Source organism: Schistocerca nitens, chromosome 2 (genome assembly GCF_023898315.1).
Source record: "Schistocerca nitens isolate TAMUIC-IGC-003100 chromosome 2, iqSchNite1.1, whole genome shotgun sequence".
Classification (NCBI taxonomy): Eukaryota; Metazoa; Arthropoda; class Insecta; order Orthoptera; family Acrididae; genus Schistocerca; species Schistocerca nitens.
Genome location: NC_064615.1, coordinates 702,056,036 through 702,074,428, shown reverse-complemented (window position 1 = coordinate 702,074,428; position 18,393 = coordinate 702,056,036). Strand labels below are relative to the sequence as shown.

At 43.4% G+C, this 18,393-nt stretch overlaps 2 protein-coding genes across 2 annotated transcripts in view; both read left to right on the top strand.

Moving 5' to 3' along the window:
* LOC126236860 (SH2 domain-containing protein 4B-like) overlaps nt 1–18,393 on the top strand; it is a 612,474-nt gene that overhangs the window by 457,808 nt on the left and 136,273 nt on the right. The gene's annotated exons all lie outside the window — the stretch shown is intronic.
* The window catches only part of LOC126235272 (uncharacterized), a 383,181-nt gene that overhangs the window by 336,628 nt on the left and 28,160 nt on the right, over nt 1–18,393 (top strand). The window contains exon 5 of the mRNA XM_049944000.1: nt 16,251–16,354. Within this exon, the coding sequence (XP_049799957.1) occupies nt 16,251–16,354 (104 nt within the window). The remainder of the gene's footprint in view (nt 1–16,250; nt 16,355–18,393) is intronic.

Here is an 18,393-nt window from a genome sequence, read left to right as displayed (position 1 = left end):
CCCGCGTCATCAATTGTCGTCAAATTAACAGTGGAGACAATTGAGTTCGTTTGTTCATCATTAAGACAAAAGTCATCATTATTGGTTGGAACGCATTGATTACTAGTGAACGCAGCATTGTCATCATTACACTGCGTGTCACAAGTCCTATCGGTAAAATCGTTTGAGTCGGTAACTTCACTCACTACACCTCGCGACGTACTATTAATAGTCTTTCGCGGCATTTTTACAATAGTCACAATTAATCACAAAACAAATAAGCACAATGCAAAAGCAACACACAAATACAACAGAGCAACGAATTGCCGTTGACCTGTAGAAAGAAAGTCACAAAATTAGTAAAAGCGTTGCGCCAAATTCTAATTACATCTAAGCAAATAAGAGCAGATATCTGACTGTTTTTCAAAAGATTCTCAACGAAATACGATCCTGGACTGGGTGTCGCCAAGTGTAACCTCCCCACAGAAATTTTTGTAATGACAATACTTAATAGAAATGGATCCAAATGTAACCTTCCCGGAAAAATATTAATGACAAAGACAATTAAATGAAAGCTCGCTATCTGACTCAAGTACAAGTTCTCCACACAAAAATGTAAAATAATCCCATGACAATGAAACTGCAGTGATAATCAAAACTCAATTTAACCGAAATGTCGGTCTTTGGCCCTGTGCAAAAATCAGAATTAATTTCTTACCTTAGTAAAACTGCATGTCAAAATTCTGCTCTTAATCTGCGCCACAGCTTGCAGCAGATGCATCGCAATAACTAAATTTTTTTTGAAGTTAATTGAAATTTTTGTTTAAAGGAAATGGAAGGAAATCGAATGATTCTTTGTTAAAAATTGCTTTGAAATCAGATTATTATTGGGGCGATTTGAAAATTAATTACAACGAATATAGATTAGATTATGTGATGAGCGCAAAGCTGCATGAATACTTATTTAATAAAATTATACCTCATCCTGAATCTCGACCATTGCTGTGCCGACGCCCGCCGACCGCTCCGGGCTACCACCACTCACAGACTCCTAGCACTACTGAGGACTGACTACTACAGACAGACTGACTGCTCGCTACTGCGAGTCGAGCGCAACTGCTCTGGTCAGAGATTCTACAATGTCTCAGCATCGCTGCCGCACAACATAGTGTTTCAACTCATACATATATCCATTTTTATTACATGTCTGGATTACAAAATTCGCGTTAAAGAGATAATGAAGGCCATAGATTTATCGTATCAAACTACCGAGTCAACTTTCCTGAGCATCCATTCCATGTCCTCAGTTTTAATAAAATGTTTGTTGTAGATACTTACACCGAAATACACTTTAGAGCCAAATAAACTTATGCACCTGCCTAATATCGTGTAGGGCCCCCGCGAGCACACAGAAGTGCCGCAACACGACGTAGCATGGACTCGACTAACGTCTGAAGTAGTGTTGGAGGGAACTGACACCATGAATCCTTCAGGGCTGTCCACAAATCCGTAAGAGTGCGAGAGGGTGGAGATCTCTTCCGAACAGCACATTACAAGACATCGCAGATATGCTCAGTAATGTTCGTGTCTGGGGAGTTTGGTGGCCAGCGGAAGTGTTTAAACTCAGAAGAGTGTTGCTGGAGCCACTCTGTAGCAATTCTGTAAGTATGGGGTGTCGCATTGTCCTGTTGGAGTTGCCCAACCCCGTCGGAATGCACATTGGACATGAACGGTTGCAGGTGATCAGACAGAATGCTTACGTATCACCTGTCAGAGTCATATCTAGACGTATCAGTGGTCCCATATCACTCCAACTGCACACACCCCACACCATTACAGAGCCTCCACCAGCTTGAGCGGTCCCCTGCTGACGTGGATTCGTGAGGTTGTCTCCTTCCCCTTACACATCCGCGCGCGCGATACAATTTGAAACGAGACTCGTCCGACCAGGTAACATGTTTCCAGTCATCAACAGTGCAATATCGTTGCTGACGGCTCCAGGCGAGGCGTAAAGCGTTGTGTCGTGCAGTCATCAAGGGTACACGAGTGGACCTTCGGCTCCGAAAGCTCATACCGATGAAGTTTCGTTCAACAGTTCGCACCCTGACACCTGTTGCAATTTGCGGAAGGGTTGCACTTCTGTCACGATGAACGATGCTCTTCAGTCGTCGTTGGTGTCGTTCTTGTGGGCTCTTTTTCCGGCCGCAGGGATGTCGGAGATTTGATGTTTCACTGGATTCCTGATATTCGCGGTACACTCGTGAAGTGGTCGTACGGGAAAATCCCCACTTCATCGCCACCTCGGAGATGCTGTCTCCCGTCGCTCGTGCGCCGACTATAACACCACGTTCAAACTCGCTTAAACCTTGACAACCTGCCATTTTAGCAGCAGTAACCTATCTAACAACTGCGCTAGTCACTTGTTGTCTTACATAGGCGTTGCCGACCGCAGCGCCGTATTTTGCCCGTTTACATATCTCTGTATTTGAATACGCAAGCATATATCAGTTTCTTTGGCGCTTCACCGTATATCGAAAATAAGACGGCACACTGTCAGTCTCTCGTTCGTGCGTACAGGCATACAGAGGAATGTATATATGAATGTATGATGTATGGCTTCGTTTCTGGCGCCAAAAACGCGTGAATGCAAGAGAGAATGGTATGTTTCCTAACTTCCATTTTTTGTCAAGCTAATATGTAAATGAAGTGCCAACACCACGTTACTGTCAAACACGAAATTTAGACATTTTCACTGTATACGTAACATTTTCACTGTATACGTACTGCTTGTCAGTTGTACACACTTTTAAGGGCTGGGGGCTTTCATACAGCCGTCTCGTGCGGTTCACGCGCGCGCGTTAGCTCTGTCTCGGAATGCTGACTAATATACTACTGATGTAAGTAAATGCCTACCGCAGAGCGACGCCACACACACATCTATCACACGGCAGACCAGTTTTAGCGAGCTTGGTTCGGATTAAAAATAAGTATCATTGTCTGCTGACGATGGAGTATCGTTAAGTCTGTATTTTTCCGGTACTAGATGACAGACACAGTTAATATAAACTGTTTGTTTAGACTTAAGCAAGCAACAGTACTAGTATCTCTAGACATTGTAAATGAAGAGAAATGCAATATTAATGTGAAATGTTATATTACTCAGAAAGTAACTATGGTAAATAAGATCATGGGCGTACTATCATGATGGAAGTTATTGAGGAGGTTGCTGTTGCTGTAATTGAGCATGCAACAGGTGCCTCGTATAGTGCTAATGCTCAAGCAGTCTCACGAGCCTAGACCATCCCATGGTTAACAGTATGAAAACTTTTGAGATATATTTTACGCTGGTATCCGTACAACATCCAGATGATGCATCGACTAAAACCTCATGATCGACAGCAACGTTCCTAATGTTCTCTTCGGTCTCTGGCACGGATCGAAGTTGAGATGGGGCCTGACAGTATTCTATGGAGTGACGAGGCACATTTTACTCTACAGTGTGCAGTGAATACACATAACTGCCGGATTTGGGGTACTCTTTAACAGTGTGTTCTGCGTGAAGAGGCATTGCACTCGCCGTGTGTGACTGTATGCTGGGGATTGATTAGGACCTTAATTCTCGGCCCGTTCTCTGAAGAGAATACACCCAGAGGGCCTGTCAGCTGTACCGTGACGTGTACACGCTATTGATACCTTGTACGGCGTATGACTCCTGCTCTGGAAGAGCGCAGCTGTGTGGAAACCATTGTTGTCATGCACGATGGGATAACACCTCAGGTCGCTCGATCTGCTTAATACTACCTTCCACGAACTTGCTGTCTCCAGAGGTTTCCCAGATACAAGGCCTGCAAGATCAGCTGATCTGAATCCACGTGACTCTTGGCTGTGGATACCCAAAAGCACGTGTTTACCAAGAACACGTTCTGTCTCTACCTGATCTGAATGCCAGTATACAGGAGCACATTGCTCAGACTTCACCAGAAATGCTGCGAGTAACTGTTGATCACGTCGTTTTACGGATGCAGCATCTCATCGACGTCTCTGGTGTTCTTATTGAGCAAATTGCAAAAGCGGTGGTTCATAATAAAATCAACATTATGGATTTTTCACTCGTTCGACCTTTTCTGCCCACGTCCCGGCCCTAATGTATTATACATGGAAACGTTTCTATACGTTTTTCTGGCACTCACAGCTCCAGATTTGCATCTGGTGGTCTAAATTGGAACTAATTTTTTTGCCAGCGTAAATCGGTTCCGCATTAATGCATTACCATATCTACCAAGTTTTGGTACCATAAGATAATTACAGCTCACATTGGACCTCTGTGAGTAGCTGCACTTCAGTTACAATCACTTTTCTCGCTGAACTTTAATTCCGTTTCGAAATTATCTTTACTTTCATTTGTTCATTCCTGTATGCACTATATGTATATGATGAATAGCCTTAAGCTTAATTTATAAGAAAAAGAAAGTTTAAAGACAGACGCCTTATCTAGTACGCCTCAACAAACCCCCCATTCTTTTCCCCGCACATTAGCTAACGAGTGAATGATGGTCTTGTTACACGGCGCGACCGCATTTCTCGTGAAGACTGTGAAGTGCGGCAACGCGTCCAGCCCAGACAAAGATCCTCGTGGGACATTGGGCGGCGGTGGCAAGGCGCAAGGCGGCGCGGGCCTGCCTCCTCGGGCAACGCTCCAAGGGAAGTGGCGCCGCCCCTCTGACGTCACTTCCTCCAGGCGCGGGACACGCCTCGACGTGGCTCCATTGCAAGCTCGATCAGGCTGTGGGCGCTCCACCGGCTCTGTCCGTGTCCTCCCAGAAGCCACCGGGCATCAAACTCTGTCTCTCTCTCTCTCTCTCTCTCTCTCTCTCTCTCGCTCTCTCTCTCTCTCTATCGCACACACACACATACATACAATCTCAACATTCAACGCCGCCACAGTTACATCATTTGAGGTGGAGTAGCCGATTCAAGATTTTGTTTTCTTCTTTACAATACAACGGTGTCCATTTTCATTACGTTCTTCACTGAACTTGTCGTCTTATGACATTACCTGCAAACGTATTTTTTTTTAATGAAATGGTTAATTTTTATTTCCGTTTCTGGAAGTGTCTGTTGCAGTGCAAACGCGATGACTTGTGCTGTTTCCTTGTTAGGAACCTGCTCCTGGCTGGCAGTTCTAAAACAACATATTTCTCCTTGATGACGTAGTCCGATACCATACGCTGTACGAGGATCAGCCAGCAAGTGATGCCTCGTATTGTTTTCTCCTTAAATAATGTTTGTTAAGTGAAAAATTTGAATTTGGCGTTATTCCGTAATCCTTCTCCAGTCCGCTGCGTCAGCAGATTACAACACTACAATCGCTCGCAAAATGGCCATCGATATTCGTGGAAGAAGGAAAATGGTTCAAATGGCTCTGAGCACTATGGGAATTAACTTCTGAGGTCAACAGTCCCCTAGAACTTAGAACTACTTAAACCTAACTAACCTAAGGACGTCACACACATTCATGCCAGTGGCAGGATTCGAACCTGCGACGTAGCGGTCGCGCGGTTCCAGACTGTAGCGCCTAGAACCGCGCGGCCACTCTGGCCGGCGTGGAAGAAAGAGGAAGACCCTCGTATGTCTACGTCTACATTCGCAGCCTGCAAAACTCTGTGGAATGCCTGGCACAGGATACTTTCCATTTTACTAGGTATTAGAGTTTGTTCCTGTCCCATTCAAGTATGGAGCACGGGAAGAATCTTCAAATACCTCTGTGCGCACTATAGTTAATGGAATCTTGTCCTAACGATTCCTGCGGGACCGATACAGAGAGATTTGTTGCGTATTCCTAGATCGATCATTTGAAGCTCGTTCTTGAAACTTCGTAAATGGTTATTCACGGTGTAGTTTGTGCCTGCCAGTTCAGTTTCATAAACATCTCTTATAACACTCTCCCACGGATCGAACACATCTGTGACCATGAAATATGCCCTCCCGCTAGAGAAAGTTCTGCAGTGGATAATCTTCCAGGTAAACGACATTAAGAATTGCGAATGATTCAAAACTTCGCATGTTTATTTTTGCCGCGTCAAGAGGGCACATTCCAAAAGCTGGCATTTTCTTGTATTTACGCCTTTTACAAGCAAAAGTCGTAATAATCAGTGACTTCCATCGCTGAAAAATATAAAAAGAAAAGATTAACTTACAGGCCAGCATGTTTTGGTTGTCTGCCGTCATTGTTCAGTGACACTCGACCGCAGAAGTTCAATAAATCTCTTACACTAAAATAATATAGGAATTGAGATAATCTACATCTACATCCATACTCCGCAAGCCACCTGACGGTGTGGCGGAGGGTACTTTGAGTACCTCTATCGGTTCTCCCTTCAATTCCAGTCTCGTATTGTTCATGGAAAGGATTTTCGGTATGCCTCTGTGTGGGCTCTAATCTCTCTGATTTTATCCTCATGGTCTCTTCGCGAGATATACGTAGGAGGGAGCAATATACTGCTTGACTCTTCGGTGAAGGTATGTTCTCCAAACTTCAACAAAAGCCCGTACCGAGCTACTGAGCGTCTCTCCTGCAGAGTCTTCCACTGGAGTTTATCTATCATCTCCGTAACGCTTTCGCGCTTACTAAATGCTCCTGTAACGAAGCGCGCTGCTTTCCGTTGGATCTTTTCTATCTCTTCTATCAACCCTATCTGGTACGGATCCCACACTGTTGAGCAGTATTCAAGCAGTGGGCGAACAAGCGTACTGTAACCTATTTCCTTTGTTTTCGGATTGCATTTCCTTAGGATTCTTCCAATGAATCTCGGTCTGGCATCTGCTTTACCGACGATCAATATAATCGGGTTTCGAGATTGACAAAGACAGGTTATTTCTCTATCAAGAGAATGATTAACGAAAGAGAGCAAACAGAGCTCGAATAGTTTGGTCATTGAACTATCGGGCTCAGCACTTTCGAAAACGTCTTCTGTAAACATAGAAAAATATGAAATACACGAAATATGATTTTAAATAAGGTACGTCATCTGATCTTAAGAAACAAAACACCGTTGGGTAATTAATTCTGTAGTTATTTTTTAATTTTATCCATATTATGCAGCTTCAAACGTGACTGTACTCAATACGCTCGAGGTATGAATTAAAAAACGCCTTCAGTCACAATTTTTCGTGTTTTATTCAGTACACGATGCATTTCGGACCCTGTGAGTCCATCTTCAGGTGTAATTTGTCTTAATACATGATTTATTTTTCTCTTGAAGGAGATGAAATGCATATTCCTGTCACGAAAAGGTTTGATGTTAGGTTACGAACTTCGTAAGTCAGACGCGGAAAATATGTCAAATAGCGGAATACATGAATAGTTTAAACTTACCAAACAATCTAAGAAAAGCGTTTTAATCGTTTTAGTAACAGTATAAGTTTTTTCCTCCATCGTTTTCAAGCATATACTTGAACTCTTTGACAGGGAGAGACTCGCCGAAGAATTTCACCTACAAATAGTGTTCCGGAAGAACAGATACCCAGATCGTCAAATTCAGCTGCTTTCGTTGACAAAATCAAGAACGCATGAGAAAGAGGCTTAGACTGAGTCCGAAGAAGAGAAAACAGAAGTGGATGAAGTACCTCACGGCGGCGCGATATCCGGAAAGATCGGCAGACTCCTACGGTAACTTGGCACAGTGTATTTCGCTCCCTTCAAACAAGATAATACGTCTTCTGTGTAATGATAAAGACGTTCTACGTCTCCAAAACCCTGTTGCGTTTGTGGCATGTGTTGCGTGGGCCAGACTATCAGAAGAGTCAAGGAGAGATGGAAAGTCAGCGACACACTCGACTGAAACGACCAATCAAATCAGCTGTCACCAAGCATTGCCTCGGAGATAATGATGAAATTAAATACGATGAGACCCGTACGTTGGTGGAAGTTTGTGGGACAGCGTAACTGAGGATTCTGATGAATTAAGATGTCAGAAAACTCAATAAACAAGTGCATATTCAGATTTAAATAAGGTTTCGGATCTGGCACTCAGTTCATTAATATCTCATCGGCCATCACATCCAGCAGAGCTGGGAAACGCTGAGAAAATTTGTCTTTCACTGAAATTCTGTGTCGGGTCTGCAAAATAAGAGAGGTATCAAAGGGGATAGTGGCTGTCAGTAAACGAACTCTTTTCTTAATAGCGGCCCGAGACGGGCAATAGTTCATCAACATCTACGTCTAACTTCTACTTCTACATCTAAATTTTACATCTACATCTAAATACATGTTCCGCAAGCCACGGTACGGTGCGATGGGGAAGTTTACCTTCACTACATTGTTCAATTCCTTTCCCGTTCCACTCGCAAATAGATAGAGGGAAAAACTACTGTCTATAAGCCTCCGTAGGAGCCCAGATTTCTCGTATCATATCTTCGTGGTCTTGCCAGAAATGTATATTGGCGGCAATAGAATCGTTCTGTAGTCAGCTGGTTCTCTAAATTTTCTCGGAAATGTTCCTCAAAAATAACGTCGCTTTCCTCTAGGGATTCCCATTTGGCTTCCCAAACCATCTCCGTAACACTTGCGTGTTTTTCAACATACCGGCAACAAATCTACCAGCCCTCCTCCGAACTGCTTCGATGTATTCCTTTAACCCAACGTGGTACAGATCCCAATTACTCGAGCAGTACTCAATAACAGACCGCATTTGCGTCCTATATGTGGTCTCTTTACAAATGAACCAGAAATTTTATCTAAGTCATCTTGTGTCCTTGTACAGTCACTCAACTTCGACTCCTTACTGTACACCAGAACACCATCGGCAAACACCCGCAGATTGCTGTCTACCCTGTCCGCCAGATCATTTATGTTTATAGAAAATAACGGCGGTCGTATCCCACTTTCCTAGGGCAGTCCTGACGATACCCTTGTCTTTGACGAACACTAGCCGTCGCGGACTACATATTGGGTTCTGTTATTTAAGAAGTCTTCGAGACACTCACGTATCTGGGAACCTATTCCGTATGCTTGTACATTCGGTAACAGTCTGCGATGGCGCAAAGTGTCAAATGCTTTCTTAATGAGGTTAGAGACGAGGCGGCGAATACTCATAGCTGCAAAACTCGCAGCACCTGAAGAAAATTGTTGGGTCGGTCATCAAAACACTGTGCATAAAACTGAAACAATTAGGCAGATCACCCAGAAATACACCACGTCTAGAAAACCTGAGACACCACATCACCCATGAGTGCAGCTGTGCAAGAATTAAGCTGGGACAATACGCCACTGAATTTTCATTTGTAGAAGAACATATGAAAACGGCTTTCTGCTTCTGCTATGCTACCTTCAACTTCGGCATCCGTCTCGTACGTGAGTCTGTATACAGTAACTTTGGTACCACTAATAGCCTCTACATATGACAGGAGTTTCTTTGGAATTTGTGAGACATCCTTCGATAATATCCTGCTACGGCAGTCGTTGAAGGTTTCACGCATTGTCCTGTTGGCAGCCAAACGCGTTTCATTCGGCAATTCCGTAAATATAGTCCTACGCTTTGTACCCATTATGCAGCAGTATCTGTATACCATTATAGTCCTACGCTTTGTTTTATACCTATTGTGCAGCAGTGTCTGTATCCCATGGAGATTCTCTCCCATTGTGATGAGCACAAAAGAACTTCAAATTTTCAAAAATTGTTACAAACAAAATGGTACTACTTCTTCGCTTCGAACATTATTCCGTTAATAAAGTGTATCCGTAAGTTTTTTTACGGATAACAAGTACACGATGTGTGCTCCTCGAGCCACAAGGAAAATGTCGAGACATTATTCATTCTTTACCCAAACCTGATGCTATACGTCGGTGATGATGGACCACTCTACAACAACTGCTACTCGCTGCGGTAACTGCAGCAAGGATTGTAATAAAGGTGGACAAATACTTCATCTTTGACATAACCCCATAACAAAAATAACGAGGCATTAAATGTAGTGATAGTAGTAGCCATCTTCACCACAAGTCTGCATGGTGGAGTCATCATCCAGGCAGATGATGATGCTGATGTTGATAATGATGACGATTATAAGGTTTTGAGGGCGCACGACAGGAACGTCCCTAGCGCCCATAATAAAACGTAATGAGACGAGTCTGGAGGAATATCATGAAATTACAAAATTGCCAACTGAGAATAAAAACGTAAAGGAAGTACTGGATTACTTAAACACACACGCGCACACACACACACACACACACACACACACACACACACACACACATACACGCGCGCGCGTGCGCGAAGCAAATCATAGTGTCAAATCCAACACAGGGTAAAAGAGTGGGAAAGCAGTGTAAAGAATTAAAAGAAGACGGCAGATAACAGCGGCTAGCTGATCGCTGGAAGAAAAGTGTGTGAATCAGACAGTCTGCAGCGTACTAAAACCTCCAGCCTAAAAGCTTAGGCCAACATCATAAAATTTTAAAAACATCACCACACTCGTCTCGTCATCAAATAGAATAGAGGATGGATCCTCACCTCAATTTGCTTCTGTCCGTTCGTCACTAAATAAAATGCATTCAATAAAACTCAGTTAAAATGTGGCATACACTGACTTGTTTGCCACAGGCATCACAGACAGGAGGGTCCTCTCGCTGGAGTAAGCAGCCCTATGTGAGGGGACAGTTCCGTGTGGAAGTGAAGAGTTGCACGATCTTTTATATAAGATGGAGTTGTTGGTGTCTTCTTGCAAGTGTGACAGAATCCATAAAATAAAGCTTTTTGAGATAGTAAATGCCTAAGATGGTTTTCTCCATAAAAAATAAGGGGCGGAACACTTTGACAGTCTGTCGTTCTTGTTCAGTGAGGAAATGGGAGATTTCTGTTTCACAAAAACGAACATATTTCGAAGTTTGCCATTAGTGTGAAATGTTTCTTCACTAAAAATTAATCTCTTTTACGTGTCCTTATCATTGCCCGTGCATGCCAACATCTCAGTGCAGCATGATCTCCTGGAGTGAAAGCCTGCACCAACTGCAGTCTGTATGGTGTCATGTCAAGTATTTACGCAGTTTTTTTGGAAACGGTTCTTTGTGGGATCTGAAGCTCACGATTTGCTCGACGTGCCGATTTCTGTGGATTTCGTTGGAGTGCTGCTCCAATACGATCAACACAGGTGGCCGACCAGGACGTTAACCTTTCTAAATGCAGCCCTTCTCTTTAAACTGTTTGCACCCGGCATAAACGGAGATTGTGTTGGCTGGCGTGAAAATGTGAGCGAAATGCTCGATAAACAGCAGCTACCGAAAAATCTTTGCTAACTGAAGGACCCGCCAGCTCTTCTGTAGTGTTTCTGCCGTTTTCTACCCTCTGGTGGCGGCACCCTGTAATAAAAAATTTGCATCCATACGTAAGAAACTTCCAGAGAGACGCTAGTAATAGGATAAAGTTTAGAGTGAATAAGTTGTATCGTTTCGTTTTTATGAATTTTTAAAAAGTGTAAAGTTATTTTGTGGTCACACTGTACAAGGTTTATATGTTTTCTGCCATTATGAATATTTCACCTTTACTGTACTGGGACAAAGATGTAAGAGTGCGCTGCAAGAGTAGTGGTTAAGATCCTTGACCCCGTGTTTACAATAATCCGTGGTGCGCTTGGTTGCCTGTCAGTTGCGCAGCGCTAGGGCATTCTTGTGAGAGACACAGTAGCGAGCAGTTGAGTTTTAGAAGAGATCTGACATTTGTGAATCTGAGAGTAATTATCTGGAATATTTTATTGTGGAGATGAAAACTTGTGTGTAAAGATATTTTCTTGACTGCACGGATGGATAAGACTTTTGGAGGAATATTTCAAGGTAACTAATGCAAGCACGAGAATGAAATGTTTGTTTGTCAGAATTATTAATTGAAGGAAATCTTTGTCCCATAGATAACTAATAACATTCATGATTAGTATTAATTTGATCTCTATTTTTTCATTATGGTACAAATAACGCAACTGCTTTAAAAGTCTACTTTTTGTAATGAGTAAATTTCGTAATTGTTGGAATCTTGTTATGTTTTACAGTCTTTTTTTTTATAATAATCAGACTTCAATTTTTCAAGAACGTTTTTCTTTAAAGTTAAACCTTCCTCCACCATTCTTAGTAAAATTTAATGTATTACGTCGTACGCAACTACAGTTTGTTTCTGACAAGCAAAGAAAAATTTAGCTGTGAGTAGATTATTTTTGTTTACCTGCTGCATTTGCTGATTTCAATTTGCTTTCGAAGACGTCAGTACACCAGACACAAAAGAGCATGCTTAGCAAGAGGTAAGTTACTTTTCTTTCAGGGCAGGTTGCACTTCGCTTTCTTGTGAGAGCAAACAGCACGTAGTCACTTTAGCGTGTTCTGTTAAGTATGCTGATTAATTTACAGTGAAGAGCGAAGGTAATCTTAAACAGTTATTTTCTACAGACTTGAGCAGTAGTTCGCATTGTGGACATTTCAAGTCAGACATTGCACTTTTTGTTACGTTACTTTCACAACGTACTTCAGTATTTAGTTTCAGCTAAATACACTGAAGAGCCCAAGAAACTCGTACACCACCATAATATCGTGTAGGGCCCCCGCAAGCACGCAGAAGTGCCGCAACACGACATGGCATGGAGTCGACAAGTGTCTGAACTAGTGCTGGAGGGAACGGACACCGTAAATCCTGCAGGGCTGTCCATAAATCCGTAAGAGTACGAGGGGGTGGAGATCTCTCCTGAACAACAAATTGCAAGGCATCCCAGGTATGCTCAATAACGTTCATGTCTGGGGAATTTGGTGGCCAGCGGAAGTGTTTAAACTGAGAATAGTCTTCCTGGAGCCCCTGTGTAGAAATTCCAGACGTATGGAGTGTCGTATTGTCCTGTTGGAATTGCCCAAGTCCGTCGGACTGCACAATGGACATGAATGGATGCTGATGATCATACAGGACGCTAACGTACGCGTCACCTCTCAAAGTCGTATCTAGACGTATCTGGGGTCCCATCTCACTCCAATTGCGCACGCCCCACACCATTGCAGAGACCCCGCCAGCATGAACAGTCCCATGCTTACAAGCGGGGTCCATGGATTCATTATGTTGTCTCCATACACGTACATCCGCTCGATGCAATTTGAAACGAGACTCTTCCGACCAGGCAACATGTTCGGAGTCGTAACAGTCACCGCGTGGGGTACCTGCGGTCTCAGGCGTCTTGTCACGGTCCGCGTGCCTCCCCCCCCGCCCCCTCCCCCACCACTCCCGTCAGAGGTGCGAGTCCTCCTTCGGACATAGGTGTGTGTGTCGTCCATATCGTACGTTAGTTTAAGTTAAGTAGTGTGGAAGCTTAGGGTCCGATGACCTCCGCAGTTTGGTAATAAGCCCTTACAACTACTTTCCAATATTAACAGTCCAATGTCAGTGTTGATGGGCCCAGGCGAGGCGTAAAGTTTTGTGTCGTTCAGTCATCGAGGGTACACGAGTGGGCCTTTGGCTCCGAACGCCCGTATCGATGATGTTTCGTTGAATGTTTCGCACACTGACACTTGTTGATGGCCCAGCGTTGAAATCTGCAGCAGTTGGGTGGTTCAAATGGCTCGGAGCGCTATGGGGCTTAACTTCTGAGGTCAGCAGTCCCCTAGAACTTAGAACTACTTAAACCTAACTAACCTAAGGACATCACACACATCCATGCCCGAGGCAGGATTCGAACCTACGACCGTAGCGGTCACGCGGCTCCAGACTGTAGCGCCTAGAAGCGCTCGGCCACATCGGCCGGCTTCTGCAGCAGTTTGCGGAAGATTGCACTTCTGTCACTCTGAACGATTCTCGTCAGTCGTCGTTCGTCCCGTTCTTGCAGGACCTCTTTCCGGCAGCAGCGATGTCGGAGATTTGGTGTTTCACCGGATTCCTGATATTCAAGGTGCTCTCGTCAAATGATTGTACGGAAAAATCTCCACTTGATCGTTCGTGCGCCGTCTATAACACCACGTTCAAACTCACTTAAGGGGCTCCGGAAAGGCTCAAAATCATGAAAAGTTCAATTTTTACTTTTTTGCGTTCTCTGAATCTGCAGACTATTACCTTTTAATAGATATATAATTTATTCAATTCCGAAGACTACAACTATTTTTAAATTTTTTTTTTTTTTGAAATGTGTTCTACATGGGCGTGACCCACTGTGGCGCTGTTAAACTGCTGTCAAATGGTGTTATTATTAACGTCCGTGTTCATCAGGTACATTTTAGTGATGTGAGATAAAGTATGTGTTGTGGCTAACCTGTGATGGTTCAATATATATCGCTGGTGTGATTGTCGATTGTTTCATGTTTATTTACTCTGCCGTTATCTCGAAAATATTCGTAATTAATTCTGTTTCTTGAGTCTCTGTTTTGTTGAAGTATAATAATGAGTAAAAGTAAAGTTATTAGAAATCCTCTGAAGGCTTTTAAGAAAAGGAGAAATGTTGGAAAGCCAAAAAAGGTATGTGTTATTACTGTAAACAATAAAGACGATGAAAATCCCCAACATAGCTTGTGTCCCAAAGAAGAAGACAGTTGGTGTAAATATAACAAAGGATTGCTAACTGGTGAAGTGTACACTCATAAGCATAGTCTGCCTCATGCAATAATGGAGGTGATAAAACCTATTTTCAGAGACTTAGCAGCACCTGAACTGTTGAAAAAGTGTATTCACGGAAAAACTCAAAACCCCAATGAAAGTGTAAATAGTGTTATATGGTCGAGAATCCCCAAGACTGTATTTGTTGGAATAGAAACACTTCACTTTGGTGTGTATGATGCTGTTGCGACTTTCAATGATGGCAACATTGTAAGGTGCAAGGTATTTAGAAATATGGGAATGAAGATAGGTTCTAACATGGTACGAGCGATGCTTGCTTTAGACAAGGAACGCATTCGGGCTGCAGAGAGGGCTGTAAAGAGTCTAGAAACACAAGCAAGAGTAAACAGGAGGAGGAACAAGAGGAAGCTGGAGGAGGAGTTTGCAGAGGATGAAGATAATCCATCCTATGGACCTGGAATGCACTAAAAAGTTAGTCCAATCTTTGTCGCTCGATTCTCAAAACTTTTATTTTCTCATACTAATTACATGTTTTCTAAGGATCTTCCAAACATATTTGTTTCAAACTTTCAGTAAATGTTACACAGTACCTTCTGCATAATTTAACACAGCCTTTTTCCAAAAAACTGTATATTTTTTAATATATAAATAAAAAATTGCAAAAAAATGTTGTGAATTTTCATTACAATTGAAAAAAAATCATCTTTAATAACTGAACTAAAATTTTGTAAAATCCCTGTGTTAAGTTGTAGCCCATATTCCAATAAATAATCTGTAAAAAGTTCAACTTCCTACCTCAAATACTTTGTGAGGAAAGATGTAATTTATAAGCGTTATTTTAACATTGCAAGTATAGGGCGTTCCGGAGCCCCTTAAACCCTTATAACCTGCGATTGTAGCAGCAGTAACCGATCTAACAACTGCGCCAGACACTTGTCTTATTTCGGGGTTGCCGACGGCAGCGCCGTATTCTGCCTGTTTACCATATGTCTGTATTTGAATATGCATGCCGACACCAGTTTCTTTGGCGCGTCAGTGTAGTTTACACTAAGTACACCGTTAATTTCCTTTCGTATTGTATATCGATTTATTACATTATTTCAGATTCACGATTCAGTAAGATTAAAGTTTTGTTTCATGAAACCGTTCACAAGCGCTATACAGGGCCAACCAACTGTCAGTATTGCTTTGATGTGCGATATCTTAAAGTGACATTAGACGAGGAAAAAGAATATTCAGTATTTCAGATGTGTGTGTGTGTGTGTGTGTGTGTGTGTGTGTGTGTGTGTGTGTGTGTGTGCCTGTGTGTGTGTTAGTATAACCGTTGGGTGTCTGCGTATTGCTCGATTCACTGATTCACTTAATACGGACGCTTCTGCAGCAGTAAAGGACTGCTCCTCCGATCTGAGCAGCGAGTGAGTGGCGAGGTAAACAGCAGGACGTAAAGCATAACGCGCCATATCGGGGACAGCCGGCGGAGGAGCCCGCGCTGTCGGCTGAGTTATTCACGCCCCCGCCCAGCTCGCCATTGTCCCGGCCGGCGGACGCCTTTGTCGCGAGGCGTCGGGGACAATGCCGCGGCTGGTTCTCCTTTTGTGGCAGACGAAGCAGTGGAGTGTGCCCGCGCGGAAGGACGCCAACCACCCAGCACGCACCGTAGTCACTAGAACTAACGCCGCATTGGTCTCTCGTCTGTTGCAGGTGGGTGTCCAGCGGCTTGTGGACGGAACTTCTGCTGCCGAGCAGGCATCACTGCTATCGCATCGCGAAAAGCTGGCAGATAGCTCTCTGCTGCATCAGCCAAGGTAACTCTCTACTAATGTTTCATCACCTGTAAGTCATCCACATAAAGAATGACGGTTTGATTGTAATGGGTGAAACGTTTCCTTCGTCCGTAGATCGGAACTTCCGTGGTGTCGCACGAAATCTCACTCGCCAGTGTTCACGTACTCCTCGCGGTGGGGGCTCGCGTGACAAATTACGCCCCCGTACTTCTCCGTAATTTTAATGGGAAACTTTTACTGGCGGATCTGGACTAGCTCTCTGCACTGCAACACTATCATCCACTCTAAATCAGGAGTTCAAAAACTTTTCCTTTGGCGTAACACGCAGTGTTTTGTGGTACTTTGATGGAACACTTCGGCCGGCTGGGTGGCCGAGCGGTTCTAGGCGCTACAGTCTGGAACCGCGCGACCGCTACGGTCGCAGGTTCGAATCCCGCCCCGGGCATGGATGTGTGTGATGTCCTTAGGTTATTTAGGTTTAAGTAGTTCTAAGTTCTAGGGGACTGATGGCCTCAGAAGTTAAGTCCCATAGTGCTCAGAGCCATTTGAACAATTTTTTGATGGAACACTTTGTTCATTTTGAACATTAATACAATTACTAAAATTTTAAAAAATGAGATAAAATTGTTTTATTCAGCGATTACTTCAATTTTAAATCATAGCTACTAACACAGAATTAGTAATAAAGTTTTCAAAAGCAAGAAAAAATGTCGGAAAAAGCCCTATGTTGTTAATAGTTTGTTGCAGTGCACTTCTTCACTTCTAGCGGAACACAGTTTGGGAGCCACTGCTCTAACTAAGGGTTAGCAACGTCATTTTGACCCATGAGACACGCTTAAAGATTTCACAACTCCAAAGTCATTAATTAAGGGCCCTTTAGCTATCTAACTACAGATTACATCTATATCTCTACTCTGCAAGCCGCCTTACCCCACGTGTGGTGGTGGTGGTGGGGGGTGGGGGGGGGGGGGGTACTTTGTGCACCATTTCCTGTTCCTTATAATTTTGTATTTGTGGGGACCCACAGGCTCCAGATGCTTAACAAACGTGAGAATGGTCCTTAGTAGCCTCTGATGTGCATTGCAGTCTACTATGGACCATGTTTACGTTTATCTTCCTATTCTAATCACGTATGATTAGCGGAAAGAACGATAGCTGAAAAGCCTTTGTGTGGGCTCGAATCTTTCTCATTTTTGTCTTCGTGGTCTTTTCGCGAGATAAACGTACGTAGGACGAAGCAATACGTTGATCGACTCTTCTAGGGGAAAAAAGAAAAAAACGCTCTCGCAACTTTAAACAGAGAACCACGCCGTGATGCAGAACGCCTCTCTTTTAGAGTCTGCCACTGGAGTTGACTGATCATCTCTGAGACGCTTTTGTGCTTACTAAATGAACCTCCTCAAATTCATCTATCAGTGCTGCATGGTACACATACCAGACTGACCAACAACGTTCAAGTATTGGTCGGCATCTGCCTTATCTGCAATTAATTTTATGTGGTCGTTCCATTTTAAATCACCCCGTACGCATACTCCTTGATTTTTTATGAAAGTAACTGCATCCATAGATTGTCATGCAAATTTCAGGAAGGATGCAGGACTGGAATAGATTCGCCGCTAACAGTTTAGCACGCAGCCTCCATCAGGCTACTACCCGCTTCGGCCAATAATGACCATCAGAACAAAACAGGAGAGTTCAAAGTCAATAGAGAAAGAGTCACACAATTACAGCACTCTCAAAAAAAAAAAAAAAAAAAAAAAAAAGAGACAAAAAAGAAAAAAGAAAATGAAATGAGCGTATGGCTTTGTTGGCCGGGAAGCTCCATGCGGGGGAGTTCGGCCGCCGTATTGCAAGTTCTTTTTAGTTGACGCTATTTCGGCGACTTGCGGGTCAATGATGATGAACGACAGACAACACCCAGTCCCCTGCCGGGAATCGAATCCGGGCCTCTTGCGTGATAAGCGGAAACGCTACCGCTATGCTACGGAGGCGGACACAGCACTCTAGAATTTGCGTGGAAACGATAGAAATTTATTGGCAGCTATTAACGCTACCCAAGT